Here is a 16226-nt window from a genome sequence, read left to right as displayed (position 1 = left end):
AACCTCCTTCATTGCCGTGATCATGTAACGTGTGGCCCTACTGGAAAATACGTTTGTTTCCTCACCGTCGACACTGGAGTCAGTGTCCGTGTCTGGGTCTGTGTCGACCATCTGAGGTAACGGGCGCTTTAGAGCCCCTGACGGTGTTTGAGACGCCTGGACAGATACTAACTGATTTGCCGGCTGTCTCATGTCGTCAACAGTCTTTTGTAAAGTGCTGACGCTATCACGTAATTCCTTCCATAAGACCATCTAGTCAGGTGTCGACTCCCTAGGGGGTGACATCACTATTACAGGCAATTGCTCCGCCTCCATACCATTTTCCTCCTCATACATGTCGACACAACGTACCGACACACAGCACACACACAGGGAATGCTCTGATAGAGGACAGGACCCCACTAGCCCTTTGGGGAGACAGAGGGAGAGTTTGCCAGCACACACCAGAGCGCTATATATATACAGGGATAACCTTATATAAGTGTTTTTCCCTTATATAGCTGCTGTATTGATTAATCTGCCAAATTAGTGCCCCCCCCTCTCTTGTTTTACCCTGTTTCTGTAGTGCAGGACTGCAGGGGAGAGCCAGGGAGCTTCCCTCCAACGGAGCTGTGAGGGAAAATGGCGCTTGTGTGCTGAGATAGGCTCCGCCCCCTTCTCGGCGGCCTTTCTCCCGCTTTTTTAAGGAAAAACTGGCAGGGGTTAAATGCATCCATATAGCCCAGGAGCTATATGTGATGTATTTTTTGCCATCTAAGGTGTTTTTATTGCGTCTCAGGGCGCCCCCCCCCAGCGCCCTGCACCCTCAGTGACCGGAGTGTGAAGTGTGCTGAGAGCAATGGCGCACAGCTGCGGTGCTGTGCGCTACCTTATTGAAGACAGGACGTCTTCTGCCGCCGATTTCCCGGACCTCTTCAGTCTTCTGGCTCTGTAAGGGGGCCGGCGGCGCGGCTCTGGGACCCATCCATGGCTGGGCCTGTGATCGTCCCTCTGGAGCTAATGTCCAGTAGCCTAAGAAGCCCAATCCACTCTGCACGCAGGTGAGTTCGCTTCTTCTTCCCTTAGTCCCTCGGTGCAGTGAACCTGTTGCCAGCAGGACTCACTGAAAATAAAAAACCTATACTTAAACTTTTTCACTAAGCAGCTCAGGAGAGCCACCTAGTGTGCACCCTTCTCGTTCGGGCACAAAAATCTAACTGGGGCTTGGAGGAGGGTCATAGGGGGAGGAGCCAGTGCACACCAGGTAGTCCTAAAGCTTTTACTTTTGTGCCCAGTCTCCTGCGGAGCCGCTATTCCCCATGGTCCTTACGGAGTTCCCAGCATCCACTAGGACGTCAGAGAAAAGTGTGAATGAGAGACGCAGATCTTGTACAGAGCGAAGCGGCCGGGTTGGAAAGATATCTTGAGATTAGTGAAGTGATGTACATTGGTGTAGTTTGGTTAATGGCCTTGTGTGTGAGTAAAAGTATTTTATATTGAATGCGGTAGAATACAGGTAACCAATGGAGGGACTGACAGATCGGATCCGCAGACGATAAACGTCTAGCGAGGAATAATAGCCTCGCAGCTGCATTCAGAATGGCTTGTAGTGGTGAGAGTCTCGGTAAGACTAGTAAGGAGACTATTGCAATAATCAATGCGGGAGATAATGAGAGCGTGGATTAGAGTGTTAGCAGTGTCTTGTGAAAGGTATGGTCGCATTCTGGATATGTTTTTTAGACGCATGTAACATGATTTCAAGACAGATTGAATGTGGGGAACAAAGGACAGCACCATTCCTATATACAGGTCAGCCGGTACTTTACAAAGTCCAAGCATTTACCCTCGAGCCATCACTGTACTGTAGCTGCTGAGCATATATCTACCGAGAATACCAGTACGGCCGGCAATAATACATTAGCATTGAAAGCGCTGTGACACAATGAATTGCCATTCCCAACAACAGCTACCTGACCCAGAGCTAGAAAACCTGCCCTGTAAACAGAGGAAATACCATCCAGCCCAGCCAGGCAGCGGCTATGGACAGATTACAGTACGGTGGCGGCAGGGGAGCTGGTGTTTGTACTGACAGTATTTGCACACATCATGAAAGTACAGATATAATTCACTTTAAGTTCTATTCATCCCATCTATATAAATACTGTTATACTGTATATAAATAATACTACCCTCAGTGGCGCATCAGCACGCAGAGCGTATTAGCTGGGGAAGAAGGACAAGATAATACGCCGGCAGTATTACACATAGTTGGTGGCTATGGGGCCGTTAAAATTCTGCAAACTTGCACCATACAAATCACGCACATTATGACTAATTGTAATGAAACGCGCTCCCGCGATTCTCGTCATTCAATTGTAATCAGCAATTCGCGATGATCGTTGCACGTTAAGTTTACAGCGCGTGACCTGGGAAAAGTGTGAAAGAGTGAGAAAATCACCATGAAAACCCCAAAAATTGCAAATACCCCTTTCATATCAAAATCCCGGGTCCGAACCGGCTCAGACCACTTTTACACCGATGGCTAGATCCGGGATATTCCCAGGTCCAGCCGTATACACCGGATCTGGGTATTTCGGTGACCGGATCTATAAGGCTTTACAGTGGATGCTTGGAGAGGATGTCATCTCCGAGCACTACTGCAGGCAGCCAATCCGGTGGTATGTGGCATAACAGGGTCAGACTGCACCGTGACCTAGATCGAACGGCCAAAAGCCGGTTATTGCAGCAGTGAAAGGGGTATACGATAGCACAACAGTATCAGAAGGTTTTTTTAGTGGCAATAAGCAAAGTATTGGATGCAGTGAAAAGGTGTCAGTCTCTAAAGTATTTCTGGCGTCCAGGAAAATGACTGTAAAGTGATTTTTCAGTGTTTTTCTACAAGTTCGGAAAAAACACTGTCAGCTCCATCTGCAAGGTCAGGAGTACAACACCTCACCATACACGTCCCACGTCATTTAACCCATTTACGAGCTTTTTAGAAAAGAGGACTTGAAAACTGTACAGATTTTCAGGGGATGATGAAAAAATAAAAAATGTATCCAGTTCTCGTCGTCTGCTCTTCTCATTTAAAATACTCCAATTGTTCAGCTGCAGCGATAACTCTCCTAGCATAGAGGCCCTGTTGGAACAATGCCGCATGCACAATGCAGTCACAGATCTACAGCCGGGGGTTTAAGCAAGACAAACGCAGAACATACAACATAAAAATAAAACAACCTTTTAAGAAAGACCTGACAGAGCATCAATGACGCGGGACCCACCCTCCGTGGGCTGGGAAAGGTCGCCGCGGCAGAGAGAGCCAGAGCTGCTTATTAGAGGAAATCTAATAAAAGGGCTTCCAAAGGCAAAATAATAGCTTTGTGATAATGAGCGCAGATTAAAATGCTTTTCTGAAAGTTATCAGCGCCTTGTAAAAAAGCATAGAGCTGCCATAAATTGTGAAGGAACTATTGCTCTCTAAGGACGGGGCGTAAGTGGCTGCTTAATTAGGTAATGTCGGATAATTTGTCAGCCGGATGCATGGAAACGGGAGAGAGCTTTCATCGCTTCTCTCCCCCCTGACCCCCAAATAAATAGACGTACCAAATAAACAGACGTAGTGCCAGGGGTCAGGGACCGATATGTTCCCAGCACGGTGATACATTCATCCATCTTTTTGTATAACAAGATCATTTTGGGGCATTACCGTAATAGCTTTTATGAGTACATAATGTCCCCATTACGGTCCGGCTTTGTGATCTTACCGGGAGGGAGGTGTTCTGAGCGGCTACACCAATACAGATTACCAAAGTGATTCATCTTTATAGGGAAATAACCTCAGTGTCTAATTATCAATATACAAGTCTTAATATCGCAGTAAATAAAGACTCCCACTTACATTGCCTCTTTGTGTAAACGCTGTATTAATGACGATCAGATCCATGTATATCTCTGTAACCAGTGCACAGAGCTAATCTGCATCGTACCCAAGAAAAAGAAAGAAATCTGGCAAAACGATATTAAGGCCATACCAGCGGAAATCCGATTTAACTAGTGCCACGATGCTAGTTGCGGGCTAACTGCGTGCGCCAACGGCACCTTGCCCGGTACTATTCCAAAATGCAGTTTGCCGCCACTGAGCATTATACGCAGAAGACTGCATCTCCTGACCGAAGTACCAGGAGCGATGTGGTCAATTGAATAGCTCCGGCCACTCACTTCCAGCGCTAAACAACATTGCATTCAATTGCAATCCCCCCTTTATGACCGAGCACCCCTAACCTATATTGCTGAGGCGTCTGCACTCTCTGAATATATAAATATATACTTGCCATAAAATCGCTTTAATCCAGGAAACCTATGAATTACACAGGTTCTGTGGCAGCCTCAATCCATGCCTGTATTTTTTTTTATCAGCCATAGAACCTGTGTAAATTATAGGTATCCTGGATTCAGAGGCGTAATTTACGTGGGTGCAAAGGGTGCGGCTGCTATGGGGCCCGGGCTGCCTCCAGGGCCCGCCGCTCCCACCCTTCACCCAATCACGCAGGGATTGGGAACTACCAGGGTGGCTGGAGGCCCAGGAGTGATTACCAGCCATTAATTCCCCAGGCCTGTGTGGCCCTTACACTATGTGCTGGGAGACTGCTGCTGCCTCAATCCCCCCCCCCCCCTCCTCCGGGCGCTGGATCCGGGGGGGAAAGTGTTACACTGGGTTAATGAACACACTACTCTGGCGCTAAGCATGAGGCGCAGTCTGCTCTCGGTAAGTGCCAGTCCTGGGTGAGGATGTGACCAGGAGGTGGGCGGACAACTGTTCACAAGTGTGTAGGAAAAAAATGTAAACAAATTTGCGCGCCTTGTTAGCGAAACGGCTGCAGGAATCAAACGTGGATCTCACCCGACCACAAATAATTGAACACAGAACAAGAAATAGAGTCCTGCGCACTTTTCTAAAGGTATTGTAAGTCTATATCAGGGGTGGCCAATCCGCGGCTCTTTCTTTGTGTTAATGCGGCTCCCGGCTCCCTGGCTGCCACTGCTCAGCATTACACACATGAAGCCTCCTCTGACTGACGTTCAGAAGTTCAGAGGAGGCTTCATGTGTATCTCAGCTCATCTCCGCTCTGTGCGTGCAAAGTGACTTCATGATGTCACAGCCGCACAGCGCTTGAGAGGCGGAGCCGCGAGGAGGACGGATGTCAGCAGACAGCGAATGCCCAGAGAAAGGAGAACGATCGACAGGGCATGGTAAGTGAGCGCGTGGTGCTCTGCCCTGCCCTATTATGTGACCAACAAGAGGTGCAGGATGGGGGCCCTTTGTTTTGAGCTGGAGAGGCGCTGTCTAAGAGCCGGTGGTGGGGAAGGGGGGGGGGGGGGGGGGGAGAGGACAGAGGCGCTGTCTAAGAGCGGAGGGGGGGGGGGGGGGAGAGGAGAGAGGTGCTGTCTGAGAGCTGGGGACGGGGGGGGAAGAGGAGAGAGGTGCTGTCTGAGAGCTGGGGATGGGGGGGGAAAGAGGAGAGAGGTGCGGTCTGAGAACTGGGGGGAAGGAGTGGAGTTTTCCGAGAGCTGGGGATGGGGCGTGACCTTGTGCCAGCTAGACCACGCCAACTTTTGCATGCGCACCTAGGGCGTGCGCATGATACCGGCTCTTCAGCTTTCTTGGAGACAATTCTGGGCTCTTTGACTCGGACTAGTTGGCCACCCCTGGTCTAGATCATATATACCCAAACAAAGTCAAATAGTGAAAATAGGAAAATAGATCCCTTGGAAAAACCTGTTCAATGTTCTTGAACCATGCAATCAAAGGTTTTCATCCTTGTTCATTCCAACCATAACATTCTCCGGATTCCTTCAGATCGGAAACAGTATATACCCGGTTCTCAATCCACCTCCATTTTTCTCAATCTCTTGCAGGAATGTTTATGTGAAAAAAAGAGGGGGGAAAAAACAGTGTATACAAGTATTTTATTAATTAAAAAAGCTGTAACAAAGTGCCAAATGGCATGCGTACCAGATAAAACCTTCTATGGAAGGCACATCACAGGCTCCCCCCACTAAGCTGTACCTCCTTCTGGTCACAAACAGCAGCAGCAAAACAAGACCAATGCGTTTCAACCTCGCATCAGATCTTTTTCAAGGTGTCTTGAACCAAAAAAAAAACCTATACACCTTGTGATGTGCCTTCCACAGAAGGTTTTATCTGGTACGCATGCCATTTAGCACTTTGTTACAGCTTTTTTAATTAATAAAATACTGGTATACACTACGGTTTTTTTCCCTCTTTTTGCACATAAACTTTGTTTGGATATATATGATCTAGACTTACAATACCTTTAGAAAAGTGCGCAGGACTATTTCTTGTTCTATGTTCCCGAGTGTGTGTCTGTGGGGGGCGGTGGGTGCAGCAAACAGGTGTAGGAGCTGTTATAGTGGTCCTGGCACGGAGCTGCTGTGCTGCTCACTCTTTTACTAACAGAGACCCTGCGGTAATGATATCCTCAGAGCAGTGCCCAGGGGGGTTAGGGTTAGGCACTAGGGGAGTGGTTAGCCATTGCCGCCAACCCCCGAGGGTTAGCTGGAGCCGACAACTCCAGAAGACTAGCCATAGTGGCAAACCCTGAGGGTCAGCCGTAGCCAACAACTCCAGAAGACTAGCCATTGCCGCCAACCCCCGAGGTTTAGCTGTAGCCGCCAACCCCAGAAGACTAGCCATAGTGGCAACCCCCGAGGGTTAGCCGTAGCTGACAACCCCAGAAGACTAGCCATAGCCGCAAACCCCCGAGGGGTAGCCGTAGCCGACAACCCCAGAAGACTAGCCATAGCCGCAAACCCCCGAGGGGTAGCCGTAGCCGACAACCCCAGAAGACTAGCCATGGCGGCAACCCCAGAGGGTTAGGAGAAGGGAAGGGAGGGGGGAGACTAAAGAAAAATGTCCGTAGTTGGGATCTGTTGGAAAGTCATGCAGTATGGGAAAACAGGTTTAAACACTAACCTGACCTACACAATAAATAATGAATGAAGGCTAATAACAGAAAATACACATAACACCAATTTAGTACAGTTACCTAACCAGGGGTTACATGCATTTGAGGGCAAATGTGTTTTTTTTTCTCTTGGTGCCAATGAGGGGGGGGGGGGGGGGGGGCTTTCAGAATTTTGCCATGTGGCCCACAAAGTTATGGTATGGTTACGCCCCTGCCTGGTATAACTCTATCTATATCTAGACATACACAGTGTCTGATGCAACAAACAGCAAGTTGCCGATGGGGCAGGCATTTTTTTGCCCTAGGCCCCACCCCCTAACGCCCATAATGCCGTGATTTGTTGGCCTATGGTGAGGGGGTGGGGCTAGCATGATGCAATTTTGTAGAATTGTGTTATTTTTGCCCCTTCACACAGACCCGCAAATCACGGCATTACAGCTGCATGGGTGCGGGGCTCCGACGGTGGGCCGCTCACCTTAGAGATGGAGACTACTGATTTTAGGGTTAGGGATAGGCTATGGAGAGGGTTACCGAGGACCACTTTGGAAAACCACATGGTCGACATGCCGACACGGTCTAAACGTCAAAATTCCAGCAATGACAACATTTGACATGTCGACCTCCCATCCACGGCTACATTCTGAATGTTGACTTTTCACACCACACCCTTCCCGCTGTCAGCTCATGATAAAGAGGCGGCAGACTGAAAACTGGATCTGTGTCTCTCCCTTTCCATCAGTCAACTGTGCCAACGCTAAGTTCCACCGGCGATGGCATTTATATAGTATAGCGGTGGCACTAGTACTGCCATCACACTTATTCTACCTTTCGCTGAATGTTTTTTGCTTATTTAAACATTTGTATTTTATTTAGCAGTGGAACTGAAAGCTCAAATCCCGGCCAAGCAGCAACTTAACCGTTACTCCACCCGGCCCGTGTATTTTCTTGATCAATTGCGGCATTAAGCGATTTTGTTTTATATTGGAAAGTTAGACAAAGAGGCAGCTAGAACCCTTAAGGCAAACAAATCGGAGAGAACTAGTGGTTAAACAATGGTAATAAAGTGTATTGATCCGCTGCTTGATACACCAGGAATTGGACAATAGAGCAATATTACGGCGCCCTCAGAAAAATCTATTCCCCTACATGTTACATTAGCAAATAGACCCTCGTACAAATAACATAATGGAGGGGTCGGTAACTTGAGAAATCGGACCCCTGCTGTTCTCATAGCTGGGGTAAAGTTTCCATATTGTTTGGGTGGACTAATTTTGGAAGCAAACACGTGCAAGGAGCCCCCACCCAGGACAGTTTCCAGTCCTGGACAGATTACAGGGCTACTAATCCTATATATTTAATTGCTGAGCCGAGCCTAGGGGAATGTACTGTATGGGCTAAACATTACTTTAGGTCAGAGGTTCTCAAACGCGGTCCTCAAGGCACCCCAGCGGTCCAAAGGGGTGATTCAGACCTGATCGTTGCTGTGCGTTTTTGCACAGCAGGCATTCAGCAATAGACCGCGCATACCCCACAATGCGCAGGCGCGCGTCGGCCAACAACAACGGGCATTGCAGTCAGCAAAAGAATGGTGCGAAAAAATGTCATTCGCACGGGCGTTCGCAAGGTGACTGACAGGAAGAGGCCGTTTGTGGGTGGTAACTGACAGTTTATTGGGAGTGTCAGGGAAATCGCAGGCGTTCCCAAGTGTTATCAGGGAGGGTGTGTGACGTCAGCTCCGGCCCCGATCAGGCTGTTCTCATCGCACTGGAGGAGTAAGTCCTGGGCTGCGCACACACTGCACACACTGGAATTTTACACCTCGGAGAACACATGGGATCGCACACTTGCACGGTGAATTTACACTCCCCTGGAGGTGACAACTATCTGATCGCAGGACAGCAAAGCGATTAGATCTGAATCACCCCCCAGGTTTTAGGTATGTCCATGGCTCAGCACAAATGGTTAATTCAAATTGACTGCAGTGCTAATTAGGTCACCTGTGGCCAAGCATGGACAAACGTAAAACCTGGACCGTTTAGGTGCCCTGAGGACCGCGTTCGAGAACCTCTGGGTTAGGGTTTTAATAGTAGACGACACGCACAATGGGGGGTTAGTCCGAGTTGATCGCTCGCTAGCAGTTTTTAGCAGCCGTGTAAACACTATGCCGCCGCCCACTGGGAGTGTATTTTAGCTTAGCAGAAGTGTGAACGAAAGGATCGCAGAGCGGCTACAAAAAAATATTGTGCAGGTTTAGAGCAGCTCCAGACCTACTCAGCGCTTGGAGTCACTTCAGACTGTTCAGTTCCAGATTTGACGTCACGAACACGCCCTGCGTTCTCCCAGCCACGCCTGCGTTTTTCCTGGCACGCCTGCGTTTTTTCGAACACTCCCTGAAAACAGTCAGTTGACACCCAGAAACACCCCCTTCCTGTCAATCACTCTGCGGCCAGCAGTGCGACTGAAAAGCATCGCTAGACCTTGTGTGAAACTACTTCAGCCGTTGTGAAAGTACGTCGCGTGTGCGCATTGCACCGCATGCGCAAAAGTGCCGTTTTGTTGCCTCATCGCTGCGCAGCGAACATTTTCAGCTAGCGATCAACTCGGAATGACCCCCAATGTCAACATTCAGACCATGGCGACATTTTTAATGGCGACATTTGTACCACACCCTTTTATAGCCTGGGATGATGTCATACCCACACACTCTTACATCACACATACTGCTTTAGAGCATAGCCCCCAATGTATCTCATTGTTGAAGGGTTGTCACGCACCAACTACATTGACTGAAGAGGTCTAAGAGAAGACAAGGGCACTCTGGGGAAGAGAAAGCAAACAATGGAACTGTACTAAAAGGTGAGCTACACAAGCAGACATATAGCATCGTTACAGAAACTACGCAGAGTCTATACATTTATCCCTTTATTTAGATATTAAATATGTACGTTACATCAACAAGAAGAGAGAAAATAAATAGCCAGAGGCTGCAGAAACTACTGGCTTGTGTGAAAACCTCACACTGCCATTCTGACCTCACCCCCGTGATCCGACGCTTCTCCAGGACCGGAAACGTGTGGCCGCCTTTTTGGAGCAAGTCCCTGAAACATACCGCTGCGCTAAAAGGCCAATTTAACATTTCACAAAGTCTGTAAAAGCCAGGACCTGGGGAGAGGTGTAGATTGTCCTAACCTGGGCCTTCCAATATCTCAGCTGGAAGCCCTCCTTGCAATTACAGACACCGCAGTGCTGCATATTATACTGTACTGAAGTAACTAGTGCCCTATGTACATTAAACACAATAAAACCTAATAGCGGCGCCCTGTACTCACCATTAGTCACCAGGCTTCCCCGTGACGGCCTTATCACATGTCCCCCACCTCCTCTGGCCACAAGCTATATTCCATTCCGGCTAATTAAGCCGGCACGTTAACCCTTTGCCTCCGGCCCCCCGGCTGCTGTGCTGACTAAGATCTACGCTGTCTCATTTGCATCGAGCCAAGCTGGTTCTAAGCTCTTATCGAGTAGGTGTCACTATCTTAAATGGTCCTTAACCACATAACTCATTACTGAGTACACTCTTAAATTACCAAACCAATTAAGAAAAGCACCACAGTCATGGCGGGAGAAAAGTGCCCCCCGAGGGCTCCGTGCCTCTTAAATCATGGCAGGTATAACAGATTGTGGTGCTAAATTATTCTATTATGACTTATCGCTCCCCAGAAACGGCAGGTGAGGAGGAGAGGACGGTAATGGGAGGACGGGGAATTGGAAAATTATAACGACTGGTCTTTAGAGTGGGAGCGCTCCACTGACTGAATGTCATTTTCCCAGCTAGGACAAGACACATAGATATATTTTTTTTGTACATCTGACAATTCAGGTCAGTAAATGTTTAACGAGTTATAGCTTAAGGCCTTTAACTGTCTGACGTTCAGGAAGGTAAGCTGTGGTAGAACCACAAGGTGCAGATTACACACATATTTTACAGCAGAGGTGGGAACATGCGGCTCTTTGGCTGCTGAAGAACCACAAGTCCCAGCATGAACACGTATTCTACAGAAGAGGTGGGAACATGCACTCTCGGGCTGTTGTAGAACCACAAGTTCCAGCTCCAGCAGCATCATATCTTCTATAATAGAGATGGGAACAAGCAGTTTTCTGGCTGCTGTGGAACCACAAGCCCCAGCATGCACATATTTAGTACAGTAGATATTAGAACATGGAGCTGTTTGGCTGCTGAAGAACCACAAGTCCCAGCATGAACACATTCTACAGAAGAGGTGGGAACATGCACTCTCGGGCTGTTGTAGAACCATAAGTTCCAGCAGCATTATATCTTTCATAAAAGAGGTGGGAACAAGCAGTTCTCTGGCTGCTGTGGAACCACAAGCCCCAGCATTCACAAATATTTAGTATAGTAGATATTGGAACATGCGGCTCTCTACCTCTAGATATAATACAAAGTAGATAACCTACGACCTTCCATGTGGGACTACAGCCAGCTCACATGCTATACTATATAGCAGATGCGGGCAGCTGCGACAGTACTACAAGTCCCAGCCTAATGAAATCTCTGGCGAGAGAGAGAGATGGGCAACGTCACCCTTTGCTACATACAATACACCCCATGGCGTGACACAAGGCCTTCAAGTTTGGTAAGAGATGATACACGAATGGTTGGGGCACATCCGAGCACACACCGATAGATCGCCTTTCCCCTAGTGTCTGGCGATGTATGGAGTCCAGCGCTGACCGTGATACTTCCCAGGGTAAGCCATCATTGCTAAGGTCACACAATAATCCAATATACAGTACCCGCAGTTCCTAACGCTGGCGGAATGTAGACGCAGTGCGCAGTATAGAGAGCCCCCAGTTACGTACAGTCACCGGCCCCGGCATTTACACACTACAGATACACTCATGGGTCATCCTGACCCCCACACAAGGCTCCACAGTACCACCGGCCCACCAGTAACCAATACAAGGAACGTGGTGCCAATGTACCCATTACACCCTTACACAGCAGTGATGCCGGGCTTGGCGCAGGTCTTTGAGGGTCTTATAACTGGCACCAGCACTGCAAATCACAACCAAACCCCCCATGGTGCAGCCGGGTGCACCCAGAGAGCCCTCTGTTATACGCAGCGTCACTGTCACCTGCAGCCCATGAGAGCTACTGATCACTGCACGCAGGGACATCCGAACATGTGGCACATTCCTGTATATACACCGTGTCAGCAGTATATACTGTATCTATATATACACACACCCATATACAACATTCTATATACTGTATCTATACACACACGCATATACATTATATATACTGTATCTATATACACACCCATATACAACATTCTATATACTGTATCTATACACACACCCATATACATTATATATACTGTATCTATATACACACCCATATACATTATAAATACTGTATCTATATACACACCCATATCCAACATTATATATACTGTATCTATATACACACACACCCATATCCAACATTATATATACTGTATCTATATACACACACACCCATATACAACATTATATATACTGTATCTACATACAGTACACACACCCATATACATTATATATACACAGTATCTATATATACACACACACCCATATACAATATTACATGTACTGTATAGACACACCCATATACATTATATATACTGTATCTATATATACACACCCATATACAACATTATATATACTGTATCTATATATACACAACCATATACATTATATATACTGTATTTATATATACACACCCATATACAACAGTAGGTACAGATATTTCATAGGCTGCAGCTGAAGACAATATCCGTACAGAAGCTACAGACGCTGACATTCCAGATATAGAGAACATAGGACACTATGACAATACGCCCCAATCGCTGCAGTGCAGGGGTCACCCCCAGGGGTGTGCATGGCATTGGGGGTATAAATTACTGCCCACCCCTATATGTGATACCAAGGACACTGTACAATGTGGCACCCCCACACCAGCAGTTATTACCCCATGCACAGAGTTACCCCTCAGCCCCAGCAGTTATTACACCAAGCATAGACTTACCCCTCAGCCCCAGCAGTTATTACCCCATGCACAGACTTACCCCTCAGCCCCAGCAGTTATCATTACCCCAAGCATAGACTTACCCCTCAACCCCAGCAGTTATTATTACCCCATGCATAGACTTACCCCTCAGCCCCAGCAGTTATTATTACCCCATGCACAGAGTTACCCCTCAGCCCCAGCAATAATTATTACCCCATGCAGACACATACCTCTCAGCCCAAGCAGTTTTTATTATTACCCCCTTGCATAGCTACCCCTCAGCTTCAGAAGTTATTACCCCATGCATAGACTAACCCTCAGCCCCAGCAGTCATTATTACCCCATGCAGGCATTTACCCCTCAACCCCATGAGTTATTTTGATCCCATACATAGACTTAACCTCAGCCCCAGCAGTTATTGCCCCATGCAAGGGACACTTACCCCTCAGCCCCAGCAGTCATTATTATCCCCTCCATAGACTTACTCCCAGCAGTTATTACCTCGTGCAGGGGGCACTTACCCTTCAGCCCCAGCAGTTATTACACCTTGCATATTTACCCCTCAGCCCCAGCAGTTATTACCCAATGCAGGAGGCACTTACCCCTCAGCCCAAGCAGTTATTACCCAATGCATATTTACCCCTCAGCCCCAGCAGTTATTACCTCATGCAGGGGACACTTACCCCTCAGCCCCAGCAGTTATCACCTCATAGATTTAGCCCCCAAGCAGTTATTACCCAATGCAGGGGGCACTTACCCCTCAGCCCCAGCAGTTATAACCAAATGCATATTTACCCCTCAGCCCCAGCAGTTATTACCCCATACAGGGGCACTTACCCCTCAGCCCCAGTGGCAGCAGCAGCCAGATGCCCCAGCAGCCCGCACTCCTCATCCTGCAGGGGGCTCCAGTCTCCTATATCCACAGGGTGAGGTGACCCCACTGCTGCCTGACGCCCGGGTGAGATAATCCTGCAGCAGCGGTGCCCGGGGGAGGGTGCGCACAGTCCGGGTGAGCGGAGTGTGGAGGGTGTCAGAGCCCCGGGGCCCCCGCTGCCGGATGCCGGGACTGGTCCGCACGCTGCCCGGCCGCCGCTGTCTCCGGAGTGTCCGCCCGGCAGCCGCACGTGTTCCTCCCTCTCCATAGACGGAGCGGTCTCCGGGCAACCCGAGGACGCCGCCTCCGCCGGTGCCCGGCCGCCCCCTACCGGCCTGTGAGGGCACTGCGGCCCGGGGGGGGAGATGCGGCAACGGGACCGGGCCTGATGACAGTGCGGCGGCTGCTGCCGGGACTCCTCCAGCACCTGGGCTCCAACACCGGGGCTCTATGTACCGGCGGGGACCTGACATGAGGCTCCAGCGCCGGGACTGTGTACCGGGTCACCGGGTGCTATGGCAGGACCTATAGAAGCCCCTATATAGTCTCATCAATGTATGGAAAGGTGCATATCATGTGTATAATGTATAGGAGGATGCATATAGTCTCATCAATGTATGGAAAGGTGCATATCATCTATATAATGTATAGGAGGATGCATATAGTCTCATCAATGTATGGAAAGGTGCATATCATCTATATAATGTATAGGAGGATGCATATAGTCTCATCAATGTATGGAAAGGTGCATATCATGTGTATAATGTATAGGAGGACGCATATAGTCTCATCAATGTATGGAAAGGTGCATATCATCTATATAATGTATAGGAGGATGCATATAGTCTCATCAATGTATGGAAAGGTGCATATCATCTGTATAATGTATAGGAGGATGCATAGTGTCTCATCAATGTATGGAAAGGTGCATATCATCTGTATAATGTATAGGAGGATGCATATAGTCTCATCAATGTATGGAAAGGTGCATATCATCTATATAATGTATAGGAGGATGCATAGTGTCTCATCAATGTATGGAAAGGTGCATATCATCTGTATAATGTATAGGAGGACGCATATAGTCTCATCAATGTATGGAAAGGTGCATATCATCTGTATAATGTATAGGAGGATGCATATAGTCTCATCAATGTTGTATAGGAGGATGCATATAGTCTCATCAATGTATGGAAAGGTGCATATCATCTGTATAATGTATAGGAGGATGCATATAGTCCCATCAATGTATGGAAAGGTGCATATCATCTATATAATGTATAGGAGGATGCATAGTGTCTCATCAATGTATGGAAAGGTGCATATCATCTGTATAATGTATAGGAGGATGCATAGTGTCTCATCAATGTATGGAAAGGTGCATATCATCTGTATAATGTATAGGAGGACGCATATAGTCTCATCAATGTATGGAAAGGTGCATATCATCTGTATAATGTATAGGAGGATGCATATAGTCTCATCAATGTTGTATAGGAGGATGCATATAGTCTCATCAATGTATGGAAAGGTGCATATCATCTGTATAATGTATAGGAGGATGCATATAGTCCCATCAATGTATGGAAAGGTGCATATCATCTGTATAATGTATAGGAGGATGCATATAGTCTCATCAATGTTGTATAGGAGGATGCATATAGTCTCATCAATGTATGGAAAGGTGCATATCATCTGTATAATGTATAGGAGGACGCATATAGTCTCATCAATGTATGGAAAGGTGCATATCATCTGTATAATGTATAGGAGGATGCATATAGTCTCATCAATGTATGGAAAGGTGCATATCATCTGTATAATGTATAGGAGGATGCATATAGTCTCATCAATGTATGGAAAGGTGCATATCATCTGTATAATGTATAGGAGGATGCATATAGTCTCATCAATGTATGGAAAGGTGCATATCATCTGTATAATGTATAGGAGGACGCATATAGTCTCATCAATGTATGGAAAGGTGCATATCATCTGTATAATGTATAGGAGGACGCATATAGTCTCATCAATGTATGGAAAGGTGCATATCATCTGTATAATGTATAGGAGGACGCATATAGGCCCTCATTCCGAGTTGTTCGCTCGGTAAAAATCTTCGCATCGCAGCGATTTTCCGCTTAATGCGCATGCGCAATGTCCGCACTGCGACTGCGCCAAGTAAATTTGCTATGCACTTAGTAATTTTACTCACGGCTTTTTCATCGTTCTGGCGATCGTAATGTGATTGACAGGAAATGGGTGTTACTGGGCGGAAACAGGCCGTTTTATGGGCGTGTGGGGAAAAACGCTACCG

At 47.6% G+C, this 16226-nt stretch overlaps 1 protein-coding gene across 1 annotated transcript in view; it reads right to left on the bottom strand.

The window, feature by feature from the left end:
• The window catches only part of IGSF11 (immunoglobulin superfamily member 11), a 423226-nt gene extending 408913 nt beyond the window's left edge, over positions 1-14313 (bottom strand). The window contains exon 1 of the mRNA XM_063956773.1: positions 13873-14313. Within this exon, the coding sequence (XP_063812843.1) occupies positions 13873-13927 (55 nt within the window). The 5' untranslated portion in view covers positions 13928-14313. The remainder of the gene's footprint in view (positions 1-13872) is intronic.
• Between the last annotated feature and the right edge of the window lie 1913 nt (positions 14314-16226).

Source organism: Pseudophryne corroboree, chromosome 2 (genome assembly GCF_028390025.1).
Source record: "Pseudophryne corroboree isolate aPseCor3 chromosome 2, aPseCor3.hap2, whole genome shotgun sequence".
NCBI classification, from domain to species: domain Eukaryota; kingdom Metazoa; phylum Chordata; class Amphibia; order Anura; family Myobatrachidae; genus Pseudophryne; species Pseudophryne corroboree.
The sequence above is the reverse complement of the archived record's forward strand: the minus strand, read 5'-3'. Positions and strand labels throughout refer to the sequence as shown.